This window comes from Leopardus geoffroyi, chromosome C3 (genome assembly GCF_018350155.1).
Source record: "Leopardus geoffroyi isolate Oge1 chromosome C3, O.geoffroyi_Oge1_pat1.0, whole genome shotgun sequence".
NCBI lineage: Eukaryota > Metazoa > Chordata > Mammalia > Carnivora > Felidae > Leopardus > Leopardus geoffroyi.
Window position 1 is genome coordinate 109,611,442 of NC_059338.1, and position 26,938 is coordinate 109,638,379.

Below are 26,938 nucleotides of genomic sequence, written 5' to 3' on the forward strand. Positions count from 1 at the left end.
TGAGAACTCTTTTTGGCTTGCAGGTAGCAACCTTCTCGCTGTGTCCTCACATAGGGGTTGGGGTGGAATCTTCTTCCTCCTATAAGGCCACAGCCCTAACAGATTAGGGCCCCACCCTTATGACCTCATTTAACCTTAACTACCTCCTAAACCCTACCTCCCCATTGAGTCACATTGAGGGTAAGGGGTTCCATATATGAATGGGGGAGGGAGGGGACACAAGTCAGTCCAGAGCAGGTTCCCACTTCAGCCGACGCTTTTGTAAGTTAAAGTCACATTTAATTTTATTTAGCTAGTGAAATTTTTCAAAACTCCATTCTTCCTCAAAAGAGCTGCAATAACTTACAGATTTTGTTTTGAGTTTATTTATTTATTTTGAAAGAGGGGGAGGAGGGGCAGAGAGAGAGAATCCCAAGCAGGTTCCATGCTGTCAGCACAGAGTCTGATGCGGGGCTCGATCCCACGAACCAGGAGATCATAACCTGACCTGAATTCGAGAGTCAGATGCTCAACCGACTGAGCCACCCAGGTGCCCCAAGATTGGTTAAATATGAACACTAACTTGAAATTCTCTGAGTCCTAATGTTTTCATGCTTACTGAGCCCAGTTAAGTTTCCTCTTTTCCCCATCAATTATTTTTTGACTGGGGTATCTTACTTTTCCTTGGAGATAATTTGTCAGCCAAGCCGTGGTCTCTTCCATTTTTCTTCAGAGGAAGCATTTTATAATCAGGTGACTAATACTAATCAGGTGTCCTGTGGATGTTAGAAAGTCTTTCTCATGAGCCACCTCAAGTCTTGCTCAATGAACTCAGGAATAAAATGGCTCTAAGAACAGGGAGAGAAGCCATATATATGCTCAATACCATGTTCCTCCACTTAACATGGTTTCCCTGGGTAAGTGCCCAGTTTGCCAGCAGCAGTAAGAGTAACCAAGTGTAAGCCTCCAAAATGGCACCTATAATTTGAGGGGACCTATCAGCCACCTTGTGAAAGAGTGATCAGACCTCTTTTGAAGCACTAGAAAATCTTTATTTTTTTTAATTTTTTTTTTTTAACATTTATTTATTTTTGAGACAGAGAGAGACAGAGCATGAACGGGGGAGGGGCAGAGAGAGAGGGAGACACAGAATCGGAAGCAGGCTCCAGGCTCTGAGCCATCAGCCCAGAGCCTGATGCGGGGCTCGAGCTCATGGACCGCGAGATCGTGACCTGAGCTGAAGTCAGACGCTCAACCGACTGAGCCACCCAGGCGCCCCTAGAAAATCTTTATTTTAATAGACAGTGGATTATGTTTGCTTTTCCTGCACTTCAGGCCGCTGGCAGCACCATCCATTAGTGGATGGTATCATCAAGACATTACATACCAAGACATTACATTTGGTGTATCTTATTAAATAACTCGCTTTACTATGAGACAAGGAACGTAATAGGTTAATTTCTATGTGATTTACTGGTCTTCTCGTCTACCTTAATAGCCAGAAGGAGCGAAACCCATAGGATGATGGAAGGGCACAGTAAACACTCCCTTATGGCACCAAGATAAAACCCCTTTGAAGGTTGGAGTGCTATCCTGTGGTTTGCAGAGTGTTCTGAACCAGTGACTAATAAATGGTACTGCTTCTCCCATGACCAGTATGCACAGATCTGGGTCTTACTCTCCGAGCTTCCTGTTCACTTGGTAAACTACAACATAATTTTCCTTTTATGCTTAACTGAGCTAGTTTGTTTCTGTTGCTCACAACTTAAGTATCTAGACTAACATACAATGATTACCCTACCTCCCCCTCTCCATGACTACTCTCCTTCTTAGCAATTGCCTGTCCTGTCTTATTCTTGATAATACCTGAATACATACCTGATACTGCGATTTTAAATGCTAATAGTACCTTGATTGAGTTGTATCTTGAAAGCATAGTTCATAAGTCTTTTCACCTCCAAGGAGTCCTTTTATCATTTTTCTTCGGCATACTCATATTTTGATGTCACAAATTTGCATTTATTATTTCTCCATTAGCTAATCAGTGACATTTTCTGATCAGCATGACATAGTTACATCATGTATAGTATTAAGTTAATTAAGTTCCAGTTAAAAGCAAAAAACATCAGTGTCTTAATCTGTGTATTACAGCTTTATTAAGGATAAAAGTACATGTACATGGCAGGCTTTTCAAATTACTGAATATGTAAAATGTTATTATGGACACTTAGAAACATAGTAACCCCACTTATACTGAAATTTCAAAAATGGACTCTAAGAAATATAAAATAATCCAAAGACATTTATAGACACTACTTTCCCAAAATGTCACCCCTCTATAGTAAAATAGTGAATGAAGTATTCTGGGTTCTTTGTATCCAAGAATATAAAAAACCTATGCTCCTTGGATGGAAAAATGGTTTAAAAAAAAAAAAAAAAAAAAGGAGAAAGCATTTCCCTGGCTTATTTTTAATCCAGTGCAGTCTGGAGCATTCCTAGTCTGAACAGAGAGGAGAACAGAAGAAATATTTTGGATTCCTTATTATTGTGGAGGCAGAAAGGGTGCAGAGGAATTGGTAGCATTCATTCCCCTTTGTCCTCTAATGGTTCAGAATTCTTATATTGGTCTATGTGTGTTTAGTTAGTCAAAAGGTCACCAACATTCATTCAGTTTACAGGATCTTTTCACTTGGATTCATTGTCCCTCCCTCACCAGATTTCTGAGCATGTTTAATGTCCGGGTGACTTAAGAATGTGAAGGTTGAGTTAGACAAATAGAGTTCCAAATTACAGCTGACCCTTGAACAACATTGATTTGAACTGGAAGGGTCTACTTATATGTGGATTTTTTTTTTTCCAATACAGAACTGTGATGTATTTACTCTTATGATTTTCTTAGGAACATATTCTTTTCTCATTTACTTTATTGTAAGTATATAGTATATAATACACAGAATATAAAAAATACATTATCTGACTGTTTATGTTATTGATAAGGCTCTTCTGGTCAACAGGAGGCTATTAGTAGTTAAGTTTTTTAGGAGTCAAAAGTTATACAATGGGCTTTTGAAAATGTGGGGGGTCGGTGCCTCTGACCTCTGAGTTGTTCAAGGGTCACCTGTATTAACGGGCCACTTCCTAATCTGGACACTAAGTAATAGCGATGATAATGAATATGATAGTTTTAACTGCTTAAGGGGATGGGCCAGTGTACTGAACCAATGAATATCATAAGAACTTGTTAGTATTTGCTCTAACCGGGAATGCAGCCTGTCACTTTTAATTCCCATAACAAGTATAAACCAAAAGCACAATGAATGCAGGTGCCTGCAGAGTTCTCAGAATCTTGGAGCAGCGATTTTGGTGAATGGAAATCCAAAGCCTTGTGTTAATTCTATTCTATCACATTTACCTGTTGGTATTTTTTCAAAATCACTCTGAAATGCTACAGATGGGCATCCAGAAAAAAACAAAATGATATCTAGATGGCAAAGTCCTTTCTTAAAGCATATATATTTCCCAACTTTTTAGTATGATGATTTTCAAACTCAAGAAAGTTGAATAATACACCCAATACCTAAATACCCTCCACTTTAAATTCAACAATTGTTAACACTTTGCTGCATTTGCTCTACCCAACTGTCTACCTTCATTTAGGACTTTATTTACATTTATTTTAGCAATTCAAAAATAAGTTGCAGATAATCATGACACTTCATCTGTAAATACTTCAACATACATCTCTTTAGAATGAGGACATGACTTAAAGCACCCATTTTTAATAATAGTAAGAGTAATATTTTAACACAAGGGTCACCAAAGTATGGCCTGCAGGCCAAATTTGGCCGGCTGCCTGATTCTGTAAATAAAGTTTCATTGGAACACAGCCATTATATATTGCTTATGGCTGCTTTTGTGAAACAACAGCAGAGCTGAGTAGTTGCCTCGTAGAACATATGGCCTCAAAGGCCTAAAATATTATTTGACTCCATAGAAAAAGCTTGCCAATTTCTGCTCTAATAAAATACAAAGGTGGGAAATTTAATTAAAAATTTTTTAATTTTAGAAAGACCAAGTGAGCGGGTGAGAGGGACAGAGGGAAAGAGAGAGAGAATCTTTTTAAATTTATTTATTTGAGAGAAAGAGAGAGTACAAACAGGGCAGGAGCAGAGAGAGAAGGAGAGAGAGAGAAGCCCAAGCAGGCTCCAGACTGTCAGCACAGAGCCCGATGCAGGGCTTGAACCCACAAACTTTGAGATCATGACCTGAGCTGAAGCTGGATGCTTAACCAACTAAGCCACCCAGGTGCCCCGACAGAGAATCTTAAGCAGACTCCGCACCATCAGCATAGACCCCAATGTGGGGTTGGATCCCATGACCCTGGGATCAAGACCTAGCTGACATCAAGACCTGAGCTCACATCAAGAGTTGGATATATAACCAACTGAGCCACCCAGGTGCCACAATTTTATAAAATCTTCTTGAGCCAAAAGATTTGACTGTCATTTTTGTATTGCAAGTGTTTCTTCCCCTAGTGCATAGGTTTTATGATGTTGTGAATGACTTTAGGTATGGGGGGGGTGGCTGTGCTGGGGAGGTTGGGGAGGTTAGGGAGGTAGGAGTTGGATTGAGGAAGAGAACTAATATTCACTGCCCATTTATTCTGTACTATGGGCTATGCTAGATGTTTTATACACCATTACATTTATTGTGATCCTCGCAACAATACTATGAAGTAGACATATTATTCTAGTTTTCTGATGAAGAAACTGAGGCTTAGAACCTTTAGACAATTTGCCCCAAGTCATGCAGATATTAAATAGAAAAACCTAGAACCTGGGGTGCCTGGGTGGCTCAGTTGGTTAAGTGTCCAACTTGGCTCAGGTCATGATCTCATGGTCCGTGGGTTCAATACCCTTGTTCTGCTCTGTGCTGACAGCTCAGAGCCTGGAGCCTACTTCGGATTGTGTCTCCCTCTCTCTCTGTCCCTCCCCCACTTGCACTCTATCTCAAAAATAAACCAAAAAAAAAAGGAAAAGAAAAACAAAAACCAAGAACCTAAATCTGTCTCCATAGAGATACAGCAAAATCCATTAAGATCCCCTAGGAAGAATTCTCAAATATTTTGTGGTCATGTTTCATACATAAAATAAGTGTTTTGGGCTTCTCTGTCTTCCAATTCAAAATAATAATAAGATCCCTGGAAGAAAGCAACTAAGGCCTTTCTTTAAAGTATAGAGAGGACATATATAGTAAGGACCAGAAACTTGGTAACATATAATGAAAAGTGCCCCAGGAAAGTCATATCAAGTACTTTAATCATTTAATCTCTAAAATGGGGGTGATCTCTATCCTGATTACTTTGGGAGAAAGTTAGTATTAAAAAGCTTTGAAAATATAGGGCTCAGTATAAAAGTGCAAGGCTTCATAATTTAGTTTATGTCTTTACCTAAGCAGGCATGCCTCAAAAACAACTTGCCTATCTCATTCTTCAGTTGTGTGTGTGTGTTTAAAAGTAACCTTTACCCACAACATGGGGCTCAAACTCATGACACTAAGATCAAGAGGAGTCATATGCTCTACCTACTGAGCCAGTCCGGCGCCCCTCATTCTTTAGGTCCTTACTCCTCAAATTCTAGTATTTATAAGAATCACTGAGGCTGCTTATTAAAACGATTCCCAAGCCCCACCAAACACTTCTTCCACATACCTGGGTGGGGTCCAAGAGTCAGAATTCAAGGTGATTCTGAATTATGTGATCTGGGAGCCATTCTTTGAGAAATATTGTTTTCAGATATAACTGATGTTTCACAAGATCTATTTAAATCACCACTTTATGATTAATAAGGAACTTTACATAATGCATGCTGTGAAATAATTCAAGTAGTACTGAAATATTTAAGGTAAAAAATGTCCTCTCATCACCCACTTTTCTCATATCTTATCCAGTGGTAAGTTTTGATGATTAGCTTTCCAGACTTGAATTTTGTATGCATATACAAACACATGTATTGGTTTGTTTATATATATACATTATATATTACACATATATACATACATACAGAATGATGAGCATTTGGGGCGCCCGGGGGGCTCAATCGGTTAAGCATCCCACTTCGGCTCAGGTCATGATCTTGCAGTCCGTGGGTTCAGCCTAGAGTCAGGCTCTGTGCTGACAGCTCAGAGCCTGGAGCCTGCTTCAGATTCTGTGTCTTCCTCTCTCTCTGCCCCTTCCCCGCTTGTGTTCGGTCTCGGTCTCTCTCTCTCAAAAATAAACATTAAAGAAAAAAATAACAACAACAAAAAAAAATGATGAGCATGTTTCTGATTTCCTTTGCTATCAAAAATAATACCAAAATAAATATCCTTGTTCACATGTCTTTGAGCAACTGTGACTGTTCCTGATTCCTAAAAGTTGACACATAATGACAGCTTACCTATTGGTCCGATTTTACATTTTTGGTGCTGGTACATTTTGGAAGCTCTGTGCTTCCTATTTTGAATGATCCTTCACTGGACATTTATATCAAGGTCCAACGTTCACAACAAAAAGATTTCTAAACTAGACCTGTTTATTGCTCTCTGTTGCAAATTGAGCTTACAAGGTCGCACTAACACCGCCACTTAAGAGGTGAGTTTGGGGAAGCCAGCGCGTGGGCGCCACCGTTCTCCGAGAGGCCGGCAACTTGGGCGAAGACAGGGGAGGGCACACAGCTGCTTCGGCCCGCGCGGAACTGACGCGGGAAGGTAGACCCGGGAGCAGAGGCGCACCGAAGTCTTCCTCCAGTCTCCCCACGAGCCGCGGCTTCGGTACAGACGAGTTCAGCGGCAGCCAAGACCGTGAATCCAGCCGCCTCTTCTCACCGCCCCTCCCGCCTCACCCTCAGTCGGCTTCTCTAACTCCCGCCCCGTTCGACGTTCCTCGAGTCGGCAGCTGGGAGCAACACACTGACACAGCTTTAAGTCCCGCAGGAGGAGAAGGCACAGAACCCCACCGCCACTCTAACTGGCAGTACTAACAGCGACCTGCAGCAGTCCCCCTCTTCTTGCCCTGCCCCTTCCGCTTGCGGCTTGCTTCCGGTTCCGGCGTCCCGGCTTTGCAGTGAAGAGCTTTGCATTGTGGGAACTCTTTCCTTTCTCTCTCCCGGCCATTTTGGCGGTTGATTCTGGTGAGTGGGCTCTGCGGGGCCGAGGTGCGGGCCGCACTGGCAGCGCAGTGAGTTGCTCTTTGGAGTTCCGATCCTAAACGACCTGTCCTGTCCTTTGTATGTTCTAGGTTGGGTCCGCCCCGCACCTAAGGCAGGAAGATGGTGGCCGCAAAGAAGACGGTGAGTGAAGCGGGGCAGGGCCGGAAGCCGATTCACGTGGAGGAATGTCTAGGCCGGGGTGGGCCGATCTGAGCACACCGGGAAGACAGCATGCTCACTGGCTTGGAGGGACCCGAGAGGAAACCGAGAGGTCCTCTCAGTGACTTGGGACCCTAGACTTAGGAGGTTTTTCTTAAAGGGGTCAGCTTCCAAAAAGCTGGATTCTGTTTTGAGATGGTTAAAAACAAGGCCTTCAGGTCCGTGTTAAATGTTTGCTTTGTAGAAAAAGTCGCTGGAGTCCATCAACTCTAGGCTCCAACTCGTTATGAAAAGTGGGAAGTACGTGTTGGGGTACAAGCAGACTCTGAAAATGATCAGACATGGCAAAGCGAAACTGGTCATCCTCGCCAACAACTGCCCAGCCTTGAGGTAATCAATCCAAGGAACCTTGAGTGTGTGTATCGTCCACTGCATATTCATTGAAGTGAATATCCAGGAGTGTAAGCTTGGGCAATCGGGGTAGCACTAACTCGGCTTTATGTAAAATTTGTTTTAGGAGCGAGCACCTGCAGAAAATTTACGGATGCTTCTGTGGTGTTTGGGTCTTGAACCACCCCCCCCCCCCCCATCATGTTTTCTCTTTGTAAGCTTATATTTCGGAGAAGTGTGGCAAGAAGGGGAAAAACCATGGAACGTCAAACTTTGAGGGAGGCACAGAAATTTGTTTTTCCATGTATTTTGTGTCATGCCTTTTTGGTCATTCTTGAAAAGTACTCCGTTTTGGGGCGCCTGGGTGGCTCAGTCGGTCGGTTGAGCGTCCAGCTTCGGCTCATGTCGTGATCTTGCGGTTCCTGAGCTCCGCATCGGGCTCTGTGCTAACAGCTCAGAGCCTGGAGCTGCTTCGGATTCTGTGTCTCCCTCTCTCTCTCTGCCCCTCCCCTGCTCATGCTCTGTCTCTCTCTCTCTCTCTGTCAAAAATAAATAAACATTAAAAAAAAATTTTTTTTAAAGTACTCCGTTTTGGGGCTGTCTGGGTGGTTCAATCAGTTAAGTGTCCCCTCTTGATTTCGCTCAGGTCATGATCTCAGGGTTAGTGGGTTAGTGGGTTCCAGCCCAGCATAGGGCTCTGTGCTGACAGTTTGGAGCCAGCTTGGGATTTTTTCCCTTTCTCTCTGCCCCTCCCCTGCTCTCTCACTCTCTCTCAAAAATAAGTTTTTTAAAAAAGTACTCCCATTTTTTGAACTTGTTACAGTATAGTAAAACTAAGGTAAGAAAAGCTCAGTCTGGCTGTGGAGCTACAGATTTCTAGTTCCCCAAGTTTTTGCTTGACCTCACTGTTTTGAAATTGAACTTAGCATGGAAAATAAGTTAAAGAGACTTGGACTGTACAGAATATAAGCCATGTGATCAGTCCGTTACACTGCATTTTTTCTGTGGTAATGCGTAACCTCGTGGCATTTTATATAGGGTGTCTGTACATAATTGGCTTGCCTGGAGTGCTCTGTCCTCCATCCCATCCCATGGTTTGGTCTTCAGGCTTACCTTCTATGTCAGTGCTTCTCAAACGTGAATGTGCACACAATTACTGGTAATCTTATTAAATGCAGTTTTGATTTAATGGGTTTGGGATGGGACCTGACATTATGCATTTTTTGTTAATTTTTTTTTTAATGTTTATTTTTGAGAGACCAAGTGAGAATGGGGGAGGGGTAGAGAGAGACACACACACAGAATCTGAAGCAGGCTCCAGGCTCTGAGATGTCAGCACAGAGCCCGAAGCGGGGCTCAAACTCACAAACTGAGAGATTGTGACCTGAGCCAAAGTCAGCCGCTTAATGGATTGAGCCACCCAGGTGCCCCTGAAATTTTTTAAATGTTTATTTGGAGAGAGAGAGAGCGAGCCCAGGAGCAGGAAATGGGCTAGAGAGAGGGAGAGCAAGAATCCCAAGCGGGCTCCCCACTGTCAGTGCAGAGCCCTACCAGGGGCCACGAACCATGAAACCATGAGATCGATCGTGACCTGAGCTGAAATAGAGTCAGTGGACACTTAGCCATTTGAGTCACCCAGGTGCCTCTGACATTAGGCGTTTTTAACAAGCACCCACACTACTGCTGGTCTGTGGGTCCATATTTTGAGTAGTGGCAAGGTTCCGTTAGGACTCTTCTAATTTGTAAAACCATTAATGTTTGTCTACTCAATTGACGCAGAAATGTTAACTTTATGTAAGTAGTATCATTCCCCATCTAGGATTCAGAGCACCAGAGAGTGATAAAAGTGGTTTATCTTTTTTTTATAATTTTTTAAAGTTTATTTATTTTTGAGAGAGCACTAGCAGGGGAGGAGCAAAAAGAGGGAGAATCCAAAACAGGCTCCGCGACGTTAGCACAGAGCTCAATACAGGGCTTGAACTCAACAAACCTTGAGGTCATGACCTGAGCTGAAACCAAGAGTCCAACGCTTAACTGACTGAGCCACCTGGGCACCTCCAGAAATAGTTTATCTTTGAAACATAACACAGGTTTGGATTCTGGAACCTCCACTTACTGATCTGTGTCTGGACGTCTTTATTAGTTAAAAAAAAAAAATGAGTATGTTTTACTTAAGAGGTTATTGTGGGATTATGTAAAGTGTCTGATGTGTAGTAAATGCTAAGTAAATATTTTTATTTCACATCCTGCCCTCTTTTCCATAAGCATAGTTATGGTCTTAAACATAGGTATTCAGAAGATATTTGCTGGGTGTCCCATTTCTTAGAAAAGACCAAAGGAAAGGATGGTTTGTATTGGCTAATGGATATGATACTTTTTTTAGGGTGATTATTGATTTGATGACTGTTGGAAGTTAAAACTTCTGAGGGAAATAGTAACATTTAATCTGTCAGTCATTTGGTATGGCATTTATTTATTTGTCTTTTGTTTACCAAAGGAAGTCTGAAATAGAATACTATGCCATGTTGGCCAAAACTGGTGTCCATCACTACAGCGGCAATAATATTGAATTGGGCACAGCGTGTGGGAAATACTACAGAGTGTGCACACTGGCTATTATTGATCCAGGTATGTTTTTTAAGTCATAAAAGAATTTTCCCTTTATAATGTAATTACAAGTACTCTTTGGTATACAAATATCTTTGCTAACTAGGTTCAGATATTCAGAATATGGATATATGGCAAGGGATATCCTGTAGTTTTATTTCACAGAAAATTGATAACGGATATAAGTACGTTATGATAGGTCTTGGTGTAAATGAAGTTTTTTTACTTTGAGATTATGAAAACTGTTTGAAGCCCTTAAAATTTAGGACCTTGGTAAAGGTGAAATTATAAAGGGGGGAGGAGGGATCAAATGAAATAGTAGAAAGGAATCCTTACTGGCTGCCTAAGGACAGATGGGTAAAGATTCAGTTGAGAAAAAGAAGTGGCTACAAATACAGATCATGTTATATTTTAGAACTTAGGAGTTTTTAATTAATTCATAAAAGACTGCGAATATTCTCGCTGTTCTGATTTTGTAATAATCAGGGCAGGCTAAACATTCGCTATATTAAGACCATGCATGTGTCCCCAGACTTAGTTCTTTCCCTAGGTCTGGTTTTATCAATGCTGGTGATAAACCAAGTCTGACTTACATGATGCATCCGTGGAAAATGTCTGTGACTCTAGGTATCTGATCATCCTTGAGAAATGACAGCAAACCTAGTGTAACAACTTTTGAAGATAACCATTGCCAATCTGATGATTACCAGTTGCCATTAAACAAATTGTAAAACTGTTTTGTCTTATTTTCCAGGTGATTCTGATATCATTCGAAGCATGCCAGAACAGACTGGTGAAAAGTAAATCACGTAAAATTTTTCGTTAATAAAATTGGCTAGAGCTTGTTTTAAAAACTGTATTCATTTCCGTTATTTTCTTTGTATCTTTCTGTTCCCATACATTTTCCTGAAGATAGAATTTGAGAGGATGAGGCACTTAGATACGGTGGCAAGACTTGGGTTAATAGCTGTACATCTCAGTTGCCATTTTCCTTTTTATAAAGGGAGTGCAGAGTTCCTTTCCTATACTAGATTTTTAAGAGATTCCAATCTTGGAATATTGTTGGCATTTTTTATTTGAATATGTTTGAGAGGCAGCAAAGATCAATACCCAGAATTTAACCAGAATTGCAATTCATAAGGCAGCTTGTATCTACAAATGAGTAGCAGAGAGGATTAAATGAAATATCCTCACCTGAAATGTTTTCAGTCTGAGAAAAGTTCTATTGAACTTTAATGAAGAAGGATTTTTCCAAAGGGTGTGTAGTGGTTCAGGTAGAAGAAATGTACTTAGAGCCCCTCAGAATAATCCCAGGTCTTCAATAAGTGCTAAATCCAGTTGCCCAACATTTGTTTTATATAATTTTATTCCTGGAAGATAGCACTGTGAAGTGTTTGGTGTTCAGATTTTTAGGAAGCTGCATACTACATCTTCCATGTATGTCCATTGGAACCCTTTTCCCACATTTCCCTTGGAACATTCTCAGGAGTTAATTTAGGGAAAAATACTGTAGATATATCTTGACTTACAGAGTCAAATGTTGCTGGTGGGGTATACTGTATGCAATGCTGTGCTCTAAGGCTGCAAAAGTGTCGGAAATAACCATATCATATCGTTTGGACTTCAGATGACCCAACTCTTGTACTACCCAAAACTGGGTGGTAGATGAGTGAGACCTTGATGAGGCCGTCAATATGCTCTGGAATGTCACAAGACTTTTTTTTTTTGTTTCTTTTGGGAGCTGAGCATGCCAGTGGGGGAGGGGCAGAGAATCTTAAGCAGGCGCCACACCACCTGCCCGAAATCCAGCGCCTTGGGGCTCCATCTCAGGAACTGCAAGATTGTGACCAGAGCAGCCTGACATTTCACCCACTGAACAACCGGGCACCCCTGAGGCTTTAATTGCTATGGTAACCATGGGTGGGTCAGATTCCCAGTTTCATAGAAGGGGGAATGGGTCTCTTTCAAGATAACATTACATAATTTTAGTTTATGTCTGGAATTTGATGTTACGGATACCATATGAAGAGTAGCTGTTACCAACTAGTTTTACTGGTTCGTCAGTATTTCTCAATTTGGGAGCACTACTGACATATTTCAATGGGATAATTCTTTGTTGTGGAGGGCTGAATACTGCAGGATATTTCTTATTCATGTTTCTTCCATATTGTAATGACACCCCCAAATGTTACCCCATGTTTTCAAAGTAGCATCTCCTGGCCAACAGCCACAGAGATATGAAAATCTAAAAATTATAAATTTTTTTTAATGTTTTATTGTTGAGAGAGAGTGAGTGGGGGAGGGGCAGAGTGAGGGAGACACAGGATCTGAAGCAGGCTCCAGGCTCTGAGCTGCCAGGACAGAGCCTGATGCAGGGCTCAAACTCATGAACTGTGAGATCATGACCTGAGCTGAAGTTGGACCCTTAACCGACCGAGACACCCAGGTGCCCCTGTAAATGTTCTGAAGTGCTGCTATCTTCACATCCAGAGACTGGTATCCCCAAGGTGGTTTAAAATGTTTGAAATCTGTCAGATAAGACTTGATTGGTCGGACTACTGCTGGTCTCTAATGCCATTAGTCTGTTCCTTAGTTAAAAATGGTTGCCCTTGGTTAAGGAAGTTTGTGGTGCTTATTTTCTACTTGATAAATTTTGCCTTTCAAATTGAGCTTGCAGCTACTTGGGTTATTTTTGGATTATTTTTCCCTCCAGTTTGACCAGTTTCAATTTAGTTAAGGGGTGTACCTGAAAGAATACATTGTTGCCAATACCAGGGTACCATTTCTTTGTAAGGATTCTGTTGCAGGACTTGTGGCTGCAGGCATTTTGGAGCGATGGCTTTTAGGAAATAATTGGTGATTTTTAGGGGCTTCTAGGTAGTGATAATACGCTCTAAGGTCATTCGGCTTTTGCCTTTTCTTTATATGTGCTTTTCGTGCACTCCTTGTTTTAAGCAAGAAAGGAATTTACAGTTCAGAGAAAACGACTTTAAAGCTAGTAGATAGGAAATGTATCTCACCCATTCTGGCCTGGGACAGCTGTGATGAAGTGCCATTAAAATGCTGCCAGAATTGGAGAAAATACCACTGGTCAGGAAGATCTGGGAAGGTCTAAGTTGGCATTTTTAAATGTAATTTTCCAATTATAATCAAAGTAATGTGTTTGGCTAGGAAGCTCTCTTATGCAGGGGATTGTGGGAAATTCCAGCCAAATGGATTTATTCCATACTTGTACTGAGTTGTTACGTCTGGAGATAAAAATGTCCGAAAGAAGAGGTTGGTCATTGTGGAGTGTATTAATTGTAATCGGTGTGGTATGGTGGCAGGGGCAAAAGGTACGTAGAGAAGAAAACAAACTTGAGGCTGGTGGCCATGAATGCAATGAGTTGGGCCTTCTGGAAGATCTGGTTCATGGAAAATTCTCTTTGCTTTGTTGCAAATCTTCCAGCTGCCCCTTAGATGTATGCTCCCCCTGTGTGCAGAGGCATCTGGTTTCCTTCCCCTCCTTTTCCAGGCCTACTCCAACATCCTCTTCCAGTCTAGACGGGTGCCTCTGAGTTACCATAGAACCTTTTTTTATAACATTAGCCACATTTGTTTCTCACTAAACTAAGATCCTAGAGGACAGAGACTCTCTGTTATCACTTAGGAGTTCAAACGGTGAATAATGACTTTAGGGTTTAAACATTGAATTCTCATTGATATGCTTGTGGCTTTCTAGGCCAGAATTTCATCTTTGTCTTGTTTATAGTAGGTCTTGAACATCTTGTACATTTACTATAATTTACTATTCCTATGTCTTTGCTTCAAAAGGTAATTTAGGAGTAGGAATCTTCCAAAGTACTTTCCTCAGGGTAAGGTAAGCAGAGCATTCATTTGCTCAACATATACTTAAATTGCTTTCTTTGTGTCAGATAATTCTAGGAGGCTGAAGAATAAAAACATAAGTAGTGTACATGTTAAGCCATTTAATCCTCTTGACAATCCATTGAGATAGTACCGTTAGTCCCATTTGACAGATGAAGAAAGCAAGGCCTGGAAAAGTCACACAAATAATGAAACCTGAATGCAAAACTTTTAACACCTGAGACATATGTACAAATAACAAAACAAGGAAAATGGGGAAGTATTTCAGATTCTAGATAATCTTAAATATCTTGGATTAATATGTAAATGTGATGACTTGGTTGGAGACCTTTTTTTCTTATGAAGGCATTTTCCTTCCCAATATGAAGAAAGTTGAAAACCTTATGATGAAATGTATTCAATAGCCAAAAATGAAGTGGGGGGAGGTACAGTCTAGAGCCACTAGGGGGAGCAGGGACTCAACAAAAAGTGAAGTACAACTGTGCCAAGGAAGCAATGCCTGAACTAGAAGTGTATCTCAGAAGGTAAGGCCAACCTAAATCAATACTTCCTCATGAAAACCTGTTTTCAGGGTCAACTGGATGACTCAAATACAAATATAAACTGAGGTTTGATACTTTGAACCACACAACTTTTATACTTAAATTCCAGTGATTTTCAGATAGGATTGAAGCTGAGATGTTCTCACTCTACCACACTGCCTTTTGGGAGGACATTCTGATGAAAACACGCATTTTAAAATATTTAAACAAGCATACTAAAGGTGTTTCATTTAAAAAGCATCATTTGGCCTCAAATACAGTAGCTTCCATGGGAAGGATGTCATGTTGGGGGTCTTCATTTCTTCATGAAGTTGTTACCTGTATTGTTTCCTGCTGCTCTAAGTGCTTTGAAAGACTTGATGTCTCCTTTGACCCTTATATTCCAACTTTATTATTTTCTCAGGGATGTGAGATCATGCAATCATGACCAGAAACCGAGAGCCAGATGCTCAACAGACTGAGCCACTGGGTTCCCTGATTTATTTTTTTCTTTTAGTAGGCTTCACACCCAGTGGGAGCCCAATGCAGGGCTCCAACTTATGACCCTGAGATCAAGACTTGAGCTGAGATCAAGAGTCAGATGCTTAGCCTAATAAGCCACCCAGGCACCCCTAGTACATTCCTTTTATTTTTAAATTATTTTTATTTTTTTTAGTACATTCCTTTTAGATGGATAGTAGTTCTGAGGTATGGACTGTGCTACAATTTGACAGTTCTCTTTGTGATGATGATTAGGTTATTTCTAATTTGTAAATTCGAGTAACATTCTGTACAGGTTTCCTTGCCTGTATGTGCTAAAGTCCTCTAGTTAGATGCTGGTAAGTGCAGTTGCTAGAGTGCAGGGTTGTGGGCATTTTTAGTTTCACTAAAATGTCCATTTGCACGAGCATGCCCGTTTGCATTCTTGCTAGTAGTGTACAAGAGCTCCATTTTTTACATCCTTGTCATACATACTAATTTTTGCCAAGCTGATTGTTTTAACTTGCATTTTCCTGATTGCCAGCAAGTTTAAATATTTTTTGAGAGAGGGAGAGTGTGTGGAGGAAGGGGGGAGACAGAATCCTAAGCAGGGTCCATGCAGCACAGAGCCTGACGTGGGGCTTGATCCCACGACCCTGGGATCATGATCTGAGCTGAAATCCAGAGTCGGACCCTTAACCAACTGAGTCACCCAGGTGCCCCAAATACTTTTTTTCAAATGCATATTGACCATTTCCCATATACACATAACCTTGTGTTTAAAGTTAAACTAGGAATATTTGCACAGAATACCATCCTCTGAAGTGGTGAACTTTAATACTGTGTAAAAAAAAAAAAAATCCCAACTTGTTAATTCAAGTACATACGTTCTATGATTTTATGCATACATCCATATACATATATCAAGGTAAAAGTCCAATACAAAAAAATAGCTTTTCCTATGGCCAGTGTTCTACAGAATTCAGACTGCAAACAATTTTGTAGTCAAATGAGATTGCAACACACTAAGGCAGGACAAGGCAAAAGCAAATCAGGTCCACAGTATGTTACAGAATATCTTGCATAGCTTACTTGCTCTCACTTGATAATCGCATTTTAGGATTCTGAAGGATTTTTCTTAATAAATGTATACAAGTTAGTGTACACTTTTTGTCTTTGTTCTATAGCAAACCAGCTCTCTCAGTACTACTTATGTTTTACTTGACAACCTAGAAGTAACAACAGCCTGAGCTTTGGGGCTCCGAACTGCTTTCACTGTCAGCCTTGATACGATGTACAAATATGTAGAGCATTTCAAATCCTCATCTGTATCTCAGGCGATTTTCCAGGGCTTCCATCCTCTGTGTCATTTCTTCTAGTAAATCTCAAATTAAGGAAGAGGAATCTGAATTGCCTGTTTTTATTTACATTCAAATACAAACGATTTATCTACATAAAAATTTGTCCTGAAAAATAAAAATTTTTCCACTTCTGTTAAGTTTTTTTTTTTTAATTTTTTTAAAGTTCATTCATTTTTAGAGAGCGACAGAGCATGAGTGGGGGAGGGGCAAAGAGAGAGGGAGACACAGACTCCGAAGCAGGCTCCAGGCTCTAACTGACAGCACAGAGCCCAACACGGGGCTCAAACCCATGGACCATGAGATCATGACCTGAGCCAATGTTGGATGCTTAACCAACTGAGCCCCCCAGGTGCCCCTCTGTTAAGAATTTTTAAACTCTGACTTGAAGGTTTTCATTTAACACATGCTATCAACACTATAAATCTCTTTCAGGTTAAATGTTTCTTTAACATCAAAGCCAGAGAGTTCAGTTAAAATTCTTTTAGAAAAATGTTTAATTCTACTCACATCTGTGTGCTTGTAAAGTAGTTTGCCATAGCACACCTTTGGGAGCCAGAGTGATAATGTTGGGAATGTGAAGAGAAGGATGAGGCCTTAGTAAATAATGTCAGGAAAGAAAAGAGATTGGGGAGTTTTCACCCATGATGCCAGATACAGCGAAAAGGTACCAGCCTTGAAGTCTTAAGACCTATGCTCTTTTTTTTTTTTAATCTAATGTTTATTTTTGAGAGAGAGAGAGAATGTGAACAGGGGAGGGGCAGAGAGAGAAGGAGACACAGAATCAGAAGCAGGCTCCAGGCTCTGAGCTATCAGCACAGAGCCCGATGTGGGGCTCAACTCAAGCACAGCGAGATCATGACCTGAGCCGAAATGGACGCTTAACCGACTGTGCCACCCAGGGACCCCTATGCTCTTATATGTAACTTCCTTAGTCACTTCTGAAACACCCTCAGAAGTGGGGTGGGAAAAGGCAGAGGAGAGGGGCATTAGAACAAGCATTTGTCTTCACGTAAGCTCCTTAATCCCCTCCACCCATCCCCTTGGTGACAGAGTGAGAGCCTAGATTCATCACCCACGTTAACCACTGTCAGGTTGTTTTACTTGAGGGAGCATATTTCCAGCTTTCAGAAAGGGAATTGCTACATCTGTTCCTTATTATATCAAGCCATTGGCACAGAGATAGTTCAGGATTCAACCATTTCCCTATAGGCTAATTGATGCATGTGGAGATAGACATCAGCCAGCTTTAGTAAGCTTACTGTAATTTGAAGTTCAGAGCAGCTGGCAGTATAAAAACACTGAATCCTCATTTCTCCATTATCTCAAAGCATTCCTTTTATTTGTAATAATTGGTTTAATGAATCATTGGACCCTGCTGTTCCCTTGATAGCATGTTTCATCTTAGAGTGCTGATATAAAAGATCTCTGCTGCCAAACAAACAAACAAAAAACCCTAGTCTTCTAGAAACTACACACTGACCAACTGTGGCTGCAGTATGGCTTGGGGCCAAAGGAAAGGTCTGGAGTTTAGATGGAGTTTGAAACCTCTTCAGTCCACATTCTTTGCCTGTATTTACTGTACCTTTGATGCACATCAGACCCAGTACATTTCCTTTTCCTCCCAGCAGAAAGGCAGTTAAATTTTCAGTCTGTTTTCTCTTTACTTTGCAGACTTTTACTTTCCTGGCAGACTGGCCTTCCTGCTAAACCCCTAGAACAGCAGATAGCAACTACGTGCTTGACCCTGGCCACGAAGCTTGGCTTGCCCTTGGCTCTCAAACACCTATCAGGTTGCTTAAGTAAAAAAGCCTTTCTGGGAGTTCACTACTCTTGACTTCATGGAAATAGCTTCATTTGATATACACGCACAAATAGGATTTGTGAAGTTTGGTAAGATTCTTTGCATTGCACATAGAAGCATAATACTAGAAAAGGATATAGCGTTGTGTTAACTTTCTCACTTCTTCATTTGCAAGGTTCTGGAACATTATTAGGTTTTCACATTTGCACTGATCGTGTTTTTCTTCCAAAGGACTTCCTGAGAAAGCACACGGAAAGTGTTCACTCACCTCTATAACCCACCAGGCTTCCCAGATGCATAATAATAGGACTGAATCAGCATACGGAAGAAACCAAAATGAAGGAACTGTTCAACTTTTTCCGCACACCCAGATCCAGTAAATACCAGGAAAGGGCCGTGTACACTTCCAACACTGCCTTTCGTGTGGACTGCAGGGAAGGCTGCCCCAGTTTCTTTCAGTTAAATTTTTTTGAGTTCTCATTTTACTTAAGCTGTTCTCTTATCCTCTATCCTGGTTCCTCCTCCCTCCTTACTTTTCCTCCTCTCAGCTGAGTTTGTTGGCAAGCTAAGAGGCTGATATCACGTTCCCTTCTAGTAATACTGTATTTGGAATTACCTGAAGATTTTGTTGAATGGAAAAGCTTTTGTGTGGACCGTGAAACACTGTCTTCTTCAAACAGATATCGGTGTTGCACTGCAAAATTAGAACAGGAAAGTAGGTCTCGGATATTTATGGTGACTGGCTCAGATTCTGTAAAGAGAAAGAAAACTGAAGTCAAACCTGCTTACCACGGTTGTGGTTCTAAGACAGCCATCAGCTGTCTCAGTAAGGTACTTGATGTTCCTAGCATGTAGTACACGGCTTTACTTTGGGGACATACTGTGGCAAAAGACTCAGCAGAGAGGCTATTACCAAATAGGGCTTAAAGTGGAGAGTAAATATTTCCTATCTGACCAAGGGAAAAAAGCCATAGTTAACGTAATTCAAATCTTACTCACTTTCACTCCTTTACAACTTTTGTCTGAGGGTGGAAGCATCCACCAAAGGTTCTAGAAACACTGCTTTTTAAAATTTACCTATTGGCTTTTTAGGATTTTACCTGTTGGCTGGTGGGCCCTCTTTGGCAGTTCCCCTGCTGGGGAGTCCTGACTTCCGTCGGAGTCTTCCAGAGCTGAGAGGAAAAAGATGACCAACAGGAGTGACAGCTGTCTGCATGCATGTGTGCTCTTTAGGAAACTGGTCCCAGACCAGCTCCTTACCTACCAGCTGTAACCCAGGGGATTTTGGTTTTATTTGGTGATGCCAGTTTCAAGAAGCAATTGGTTCCCAGGGTAATCCAAGATCACTCTGGGGATGTTCCCTAGTAAGAGAAACCTGGACCGCTCAAGTGCATCTTCCTTAAGAACGCCTCCAAAAATGTCATGTCTACAAGGTGGGTGGGGAAGAAACTTAAAGTTGTCCAAGGACTAAGCTCTAGTGGCAAAGGCTCCACTGGACATTCCAGTTTGAACTAAACAGCCTAGAGGTGAAATCAAATCTACTCGCATCAGAAATTGGAAAGGCCTGGGTGCCTGAGTGGCTCAGTCGGTTAAGCGTCCGACTTTGGCTCAGATCATGAACTCATGGTTCGTGGGTTCGAGCCCTGTGTCGGGCTCTGTGCTGACAGCTCAGAGCCTGGAGCCTGCTTCGGATTCTGTGTCTCCCTCTCTCTCTGCCCCTCCCCCACTCACACTGTGTCTTTCTCTCTCTCAAAAATAAATAAACATCTAAAAAAATTAAAAAAAAAAAGAAGAAATTCGAAAGGCCTTTCCTCCCTGGGTCCCCCTTCATCTCGTTGTTCTTTCCTTTAGAGGAGTGAAACACATGATTTCGCTTGGGATTTTACTGGTGACTGAACCTGGGACATTAGGGGAGCTGGGCAGAGCTGCTATAGAGAAGCTTCCTGGCCCAGGAGTGCAGTGGAGATAAGCAGAGGGAGCTCTTGGACATAATGGAATCTACGTTCTGTAAATAGGAGTGCTCCGTGCAGGAAGGCATTCTTTAAAAATTTGAAATATGAACCCCTTTCCACTCCATCATAGGCATATCCTGAAATTGCGCATCAGCTCTCTGATGTGTATAATGGTTGTTTCGTAGTTAAATGATCATTTCTGTGGGGGTTTTCTGGGGATTAAGTATACTGGTGTGTCAAAAGATTTATCATACTGCTCAGCACGCAGCAAGCACTCATCAATTCTAGCTGTTCCTTTTGTCCTCTCTCTCTCCCGTTCCCCTTTTTGTGCTTAGTGTTTCCAGGCATTACTGGCCCTGAACACCAGGGAGGCACTTTTTTAAGCACTTTGAAGGAAGAGGTTGAGAATTTCTCATTCAGGGGTCCATGCCGTCCTGTGTGATGTTGAGGACCTCTCCTATAGGTAAGCGATAGTACCTTCACATATGCCTTTCTTTAGTTTTTCACTTATCTCTCCCATCGTACTGAAGTCTTCGGCATAGAAGAGATGCTTGTCTGTGGGCTCAGAGGCAATCTCTTGTAGTTCTTCCTCAATAGCTTTTCCTACCCCGACAGCATACATAGTTATACCTAAGTTGCAGAGCAAATTAAGAACAAGGTAGTTAGAGCTGTGCTCCCGGGGTCTGGAAGTTGTCTGTACGGCACCCAGAGCCAGGTGGGGATTAAGTGGTGTGACTTGAGGGGTCCATGTCCCCCTCCCTTTATTTCTCCACCATTTCTGTTTTGGCCCTACGGAAAACAAAGAGGGGTTTCCAAGAGGGAGGAAGGTGAAACCTCTGGGGGAAGTTGGGAGCTAGACCACCAACCTGTTGCTCAGCTCAGGGCAAGGTCATTTAACAAACCTTCAGCTTCTGCCTGAATTAGCCTTAGGGATAAAGTAGAAAAGAGCACTATCTTATGGCTTACTAAATGGGAATCTCTTCGGGGAGAATTCTAAGAAACAGGTCAATTTATGACCTTCTAACCTAGATTCTACTTCTCCAAGGTACAGGACAGGATCCTTAAAGGAGGAGGTGGGAGGGCAGGGCAGGGGAAGCTGCTCTCCACTCACATCTCTTGGAAGGACAAAGCCTTATGAGGGGTGCTAAACTGAAAAGGGAAATCTGCAGACCAGTGGAAATCCCCAAAGTGTGAAAGAAAGAACAAACCCAAGTACCAACCTTAGATTTCAACGGGGACATGAAATTGCTCCAAAAGCTTTTCTAAACAACAGAAATCACTAGACTGCCTTCCTCCATAGGTGCTTCACTTGAAAGTAAAACATGGTAAGAACTTAAATTCTGCTTGATTTTCAACATTTTTTTAGCACTGATATCTTGCTCTGGCTAATTCATTAGGCTAGATTTTTTTTTTTTTTAATTTTAAATACACATAAAAATGGCTCTTTAAGCCAAGGGGAAAGAGTTATGTCTTGTTCTAAGTCTGTGTAAGGTCAATAGGCGAGTTCAACATATTTGTCCAGGAGCCCAGTGACCTGATCAAACTCCCTAAAAAGGAGAACTACTATTTTAAGATTATATTAGCTATGCATAGGAATAATTAAAGTCATCAGAGGATGTCACTTCAGGTAAATCTTGTTGATTAAAAAGTTTTTTTAATGTTTATTTTTGAGAGAGAGAGACATAGCATGATCTGGGGAGGGGCAGAGAGAAAGGGAGACGCAGAATCTGAAGCAGGCTCCGGGCTCTGAGCTGTCAGCACAGAGCCCGATGCGGGGCTCAAACCCATGAACCATGAAATCAGGACCTGAGATGAAGTCTGATGCTTAACTGACTGAGCCACCTAGGCACCCCATATCTTGTTGGTTTTAGAACCAAATTTCACCTCCCACTTACCTGTCTTTGGGTGATTTGTGGAAATTTAAGTAGGGGAAAGAGTAAGGTAGATGGGTCTTAATGGGACAAATAAGAGGGCTAACCACTGTCTTTGGAAACAAGATGCTTCCCCGTGTGCGCTTTAAAAATGCAGGGTAGAGGTGGGGCACCTGGGTCGCGCAGCAGATTCAGCATCCAACTCTTTTTTTTTTTTTTCAACGTTTATTTATTTTTGGGACAGAGAGAGACAGAGCATGAACGGGGGAGGGGCAGAGAGAGAGGGAGACACAGAATCGGAAACAGGCTCCAGGCTCTGAGCCATCAGCCCAGAGCCCGACGCGGGGCTCGAACTCACGGACCGCGAGATCGTGACCCGGCTGAAGTCGGACGCTTAACCGACTGCGCCACCCAGGCGCCCCCCAGCATCCAACTCTTGATCTCAGCTCGCGTCAGGATCTCACAGTTCATGAGTTCGAACCCTGCATCAGGCTCTGTGCTGATGGCACAGAGACTGGGATTTTGTCTCTCCTTTCTCTGCCCCTTCCCCCACTTGTTCTCTCTCTCAAAATAAAGAAATAAACTTAAAAAATGCAGGCTAGTGGGGTTCATGGGTTTGACATGAGCTCTAGCAAGCTAGTCTGGAAGCAGAGGAACTGTGTATGAGCAGCCAGTTTCACAGTCCACTCATATGATTCAGAGCAGGACACTTTTTGTGGCTACTATTCTATTGGGCTAGAGGAAAAGGAGTCAATGTTCTATTCTTGGACAATAGAAAGAGGAGGTACAATACCAATAAAATGGCCTCCTTCACAAAGCATCGTTGAATGTCAGTGTGAGCCAGCCTTTCTGTGGGGAGGAATGGAGTTCACTAACGGGATTGCTAGTACTTTCTCTCCTTGTTCATTGACTCAGATCAGTCACACACGTCCTATGTGCCGTGCCTGGTCAGGGAATGGCTCCGTAAAGTCTTAGGCGAAGGCCTGGTCTGCACACCCTTTCCCCCCTTATAGGACTTGTTAAAGCAATGTACCCTCAACAAGTTCTTAAAGAAAGTGGCTTTCAAGCAAACTGCTGCAAAGTCTCAAGTTTCCTCATCTCCCCGAGGAATCCAGTCACTTCACCTTACGCTACCTCTCCCGACCATCCTAGCTTTCGGGTTTCCTTTTCGGAAGGCCCTATTCCTCTGCCATACTTCACATCTCTGCACAACTCATGTGAGCTCAAGCCCCCGTCTCCCCCACCTTAGGCACTGTGCTTGTACGGCTGTGCTTGCCTGAATAAGAGCCTAGAGTGGTAATCTCTTCCAACATTTTGATTTTCTCAGAAGCTAAGTTTTGCCTCCTACAAACACAAGAGTGTTCGCTATCAGAAGGCTATTGTGCTTTCAGAGTTCACCTGAAGCACTGTTTAAAAAAAAAAAAAAAAGTATCAGCAAAAGTTCCTCCCACCAGGAATCTATTTTTACCAAACTCTTGAGGTGATTCTAAAGCCACCAGACCAGTGCTTGGAAACGGTCATATATCTATCTGTGGTTAAACAGCACGTGCAGACTCGCTTCTCTCCCCTGGAGGTCACACACTGGGAAATCGCAGTTGGTGACTACTCAGGCGTGTTTCGTGTCTAGACTAACAGCACAGCCCGCAAGACGCCCGCCTCCCAAGTCCTGGACGCCCGCGGGCTCCCTTTACAGCCTCTAGGTGGCAGTGCAGCACAGGTGAATGAGCACTTGCCGCGAAGCCTCTCCCAGCGCTCAGAGGCTCTCACTCCTGTCACCCACCACCCTTTGACCACCCGGTGAGTTTAAGAAACCCGAACCTGAAGCGATGTAAGCCACACCTCCATCCCTTATTACCGTTGGCCTGGGCTTTACTGGCCCATTCCGAGACGTCATCCTGAGCCCGTCCATCTGTGAACACGATGGCCACTCTGGGCACCCGTGCGGAGAGAGGTCTGGCCCCTTCTACTTGGGTAAAACTTCTCTCAAACATGTGTTTCAGGGCCAGCCCGGTCATAGAGCCCTTGCCCATGTATTTTATGTGGGCCACGGCTTTCTTCATGTCTTTGGCCGAGCTGAAGTTTCTCAGGGTAAACTCTGTGCGGACCTGCGTGGAATACTGGAGCAGTCCCACGCGAGCAGCTTTGGGGGAAATCGCCAAGGAATCTATAATGCCAGTGACAAACTGCTTCACAATCTCAAAATTCTCTTCTCCGAGGCTCTTGGATCCATCGATCACGAAGACCAGGTCAACTGGGCCTTCAGTGCATCCTGCAGGAAGGAGAGGAAAAGTGAGGTAGTTAAAGGGTCACATAGAAGAAAACTACGCTGCAGTTGGAGGCCGAGCCACTTTGGAGAACTACCTTTGTTCTTCAGATAATACACGGGGCAGGCGGAAGGTGTGGGAGTCAGGAGCCACGATAATTTTCACATTTGCCTTCCCATGTGGCTTGTTAAGTTGATAAAAAGAGTGTTTTTCGTAAGCAAAATCACACAACAGAGGCACAAATCGTCAGAGGAATCAGGTCCACACCGTACTCTGGGTCACTGACAGCCAAGTCTGGCAGGGACTGTGTCTAGAGTACTGTAGGGCCTGACAGCTTCTAAAAGATTCCTATAACTTCCCTCCAGGAGGGTGACATCACCCCAGTGCTGGCATTCTGACAGACGGCAGAGAAGGAAATCCTTAAATTCAGCTCAGCCATCATCTCTTCCAGGGAGTTCTCCCTAGGAACCCAGCTTGTATTACTCTCTCTCTCTGTGTACTCCTAATAACGGCTAATGTATTCAACGAAAATTGGCTCCTTGAGCACCTGCTTCACGCAAGGCAGCAGGCAGGATTGCAAGAGGGACCAAGGCAAAATCCCCCACATGAAAGTGCTTACAGGGGGCGCCTGGGTGGCGCAGTCGGTTAAGCGTCCGACTTCAGCCAGGTCACGATCTCGCGGTCCATGAGTTCGAGCCCCGCGTCGGGCTCTGGGCTGATGGCTCAGAGCCTGGAGCCTGTTTCCGATTCTGTGTCTCCCTCTCTCTCTGCCCCTCCCCCGTTCATGCTCTGTCTCTCTCTGTCCCAAAAATAAAAAATAAACGTTGGAAAAAAATTAAAAAAAAAAAAAAAAAGAAAGTGCTTACAGTCCAGGGTAGTTGGTACAGAGTCCACACGGCACACTAGCTACCTGAGGATGTGTCGATCTCTCTGGTCTGCAAGTTCCTCCTCTGGTCTCACTTCTGTACCCCCACACCTGGCACGCAGCAGTTGTTCAATAAATGCTTGTTGGCAGATTAAATGAAAGAGGTGGTGCCCATTGGGGAGCACACCTATAAGTAGCCTCCTGACCTATTCAAGCTGAAAAATGAATCATCACTGTGAATTCTTGATCTATATGGAAGCCATTCAGGCAACTCAGACGGTTGGCAGGAAAGCCCTACGTGACTACTTAAGCAATCTGGCCGTGGACAGACTTTGTTATTTAGGGCCGCATAAAACAAATTTACAGATCCTGAATGAATGATCTCATTTCAAACGGTCTACAGTATGTGATATAACATTCTCTTTTATATATCAAGCAGTTGTCTAATATTTGAAAGTAGAGCACAACAATATAAACAATATAAACACGGACACACAAAAGCAAAATTATTTCTGGGCATGGGCCCAAATAATATGCAGTGTGTGTGTGTGTGTTTGTGTGTGTGTGTGTGTGTGTGTGTGTGCGCGCGCGCGCGCGCGCGCGTGTGCGTGTTGGGGGATTGAGTTCTCCTTTCCCATTAAGTTCTTGTCCCTATTATTTAACTTATTGATTGCTTATTAGTAAAAGAAGAAAGGTCAGTTCAGAGCTTCATTTACATTCATAGCCTATTCTTGAATCGAAAGGAAGGAAGAAAAAAAGAAAGAAAAGAAAGGAAGGAAAGGAAAGGAAACGGAAGGAAGGAAGGAAGGAAGAAAAAAGAAAGAAAGGAAGGAAGGAAGGAAGACTCTCAGGAGGCATGCACAGGGCTCTCTAGCAGACTGCAAAAAGACTGGCATAATTTTCCAGCAGCAGGTCTGTTTTCTCCCCTCCCCCACACACTCTTCTTAACGGAACAAAATCAGCACCTGCAGCCTCCATGCACAGAGGCACAGAAGGCTTCTCCAGGAAATAAGAACACTAGGTAGAGTGGAAGAGCACAAGGGCAAGAAGAGCTAGATTTTTGCTTTCAGACCTGGGAAGAATGATAGCTCCCTTGCTGGCTACTCGTTTGCAGGACGGTCACTCCAACTGCAGCTGAGCATTTTCTTTTGGTAGTTAAGTCGAGGAGACTGCAATGGAGCTGTGATATGCTTTCAGAACATAATTTTCACAGAGTTCCAGAATTTCAGGGTTGGACAAGACCGTTAAAGTCACTCGTGCAGCCCTCCTGTTGCTTGCATCTTTACAATATCCCTACCCAGCAGCCAGTTCAGCCTGGACCTGAACACCTTTCCTGATGGAGAAGTCATCACTTCACCATTGAAGCCCCATCTCTGGACATCTCTGCGGTTGATGATTACAAGAGCTGCCACTTGTCAAGCAATTAGTATGTGCCAGCACTGGGCTAAGAACCTTCGAATACCTGATCTCATTGATTTCTCATGACATTTCTGTGAGGTATTATCCTCATATTATAGCTGAAGAAACGGAGACTCAGAGAAGTTAAATAATTTGTCCAAGGTCACACGAGTACTAGGAATAGGGTCGAAGTCCAGGTCTGCCTGACTCAAAGCTCATGATCTTAACTAATTAAT

General features: G+C 42.7%; 2 protein-coding genes, 1 long non-coding RNA gene and 1 other non-coding gene across 10 annotated transcripts in view; 3 read left to right on the plus strand and 1 right to left on the minus strand.

Moving 5' to 3' along the window:
- The window catches only part of LOC123585703, a 21,697-nt gene extending 6,270 nt beyond the window's left edge, over nt 1-15,427 (plus strand). The window contains exons 3-5 of the long non-coding RNA XR_006706377.1: nt 2,977-2,985; nt 13,725-13,729; nt 15,347-15,427. This is a non-coding gene — a long non-coding RNA (uncharacterized LOC123585703). The remainder of the gene's footprint in view (nt 1-2,976; nt 2,986-13,724; nt 13,730-15,346) is intronic.
- RPL30 (ribosomal protein L30) lies at nt 7,068-11,181 on the plus strand. The gene is made up of 5 exons (XM_045454119.1): nt 7,068-7,148; nt 7,256-7,307; nt 7,570-7,715; nt 10,213-10,343; nt 11,077-11,181. The coding sequence occupies exons 2-5, from the start codon at nt 7,287-7,289 to the stop codon at nt 11,124-11,126; spliced, it is 348 nt and encodes a 115-aa protein (XP_045310075.1). The 5' UTR covers nt 7,068-7,148; nt 7,256-7,286; the 3' UTR covers nt 11,127-11,181.
- On the plus strand, nt 10,770-10,901 carry LOC123587097. Its single transcript, XR_006707153.1, has one exon. It is a non-coding gene; the product is annotated as a small nucleolar RNA SNORA72 (small nucleolar RNA).
- A 583-nt stretch (nt 15,428-16,010) lies between the features above and the next one.
- The window catches only part of MATN2 (matrilin 2), a 136,366-nt gene continuing 125,438 nt past the window's right edge, over nt 16,011-26,938 (minus strand). For 3 of the 7 annotated variants that reach the window (XM_045454111.1, XM_045454115.1, XM_045454110.1), the window contains 6 exons: nt 24,031-24,444; nt 20,782-20,934; nt 19,453-19,524; nt 18,969-19,103; nt 18,491-18,589; nt 16,011-16,568 (listed from right to left, as the gene is read on the minus strand). In XM_045454111.1, the coding sequence (XP_045310067.1) occupies nt 16,513-16,568; nt 18,491-18,589; nt 18,969-19,103; nt 19,453-19,524; nt 20,782-20,934; nt 24,031-24,444 (929 nt within the window). In that variant the 3' untranslated portion in view covers nt 16,011-16,512. The remainder of the gene's footprint in view (nt 16,569-18,490; nt 18,590-18,968; nt 19,104-19,452; nt 19,525-20,781; nt 20,935-24,030; nt 24,445-26,938) is intronic. The other 4 variants (XM_045454114.1, XM_045454112.1, XM_045454117.1 and 1 more) reach the window with 2 other exon arrangements.

Coding starts and splice junctions, on each gene's coding strand:
- RPL30 (XM_045454119.1), top strand. CDS start 7,287: ATGGTGGCCGCAAAGAAGACG. Junction 7,308..7,569: donor TGGTGGCCGCAAAGAAGACG/GTGAGTGAAGCG, acceptor TTTGCTTTGTAG/AAAAAGTCGCTGGAGTCCAT. Junction 10,344..11,076: donor ACTGGCTATTATTGATCCAG/GTATGTTTTTTA, acceptor CTTATTTTCCAG/GTGATTCTGATATCATTCGA.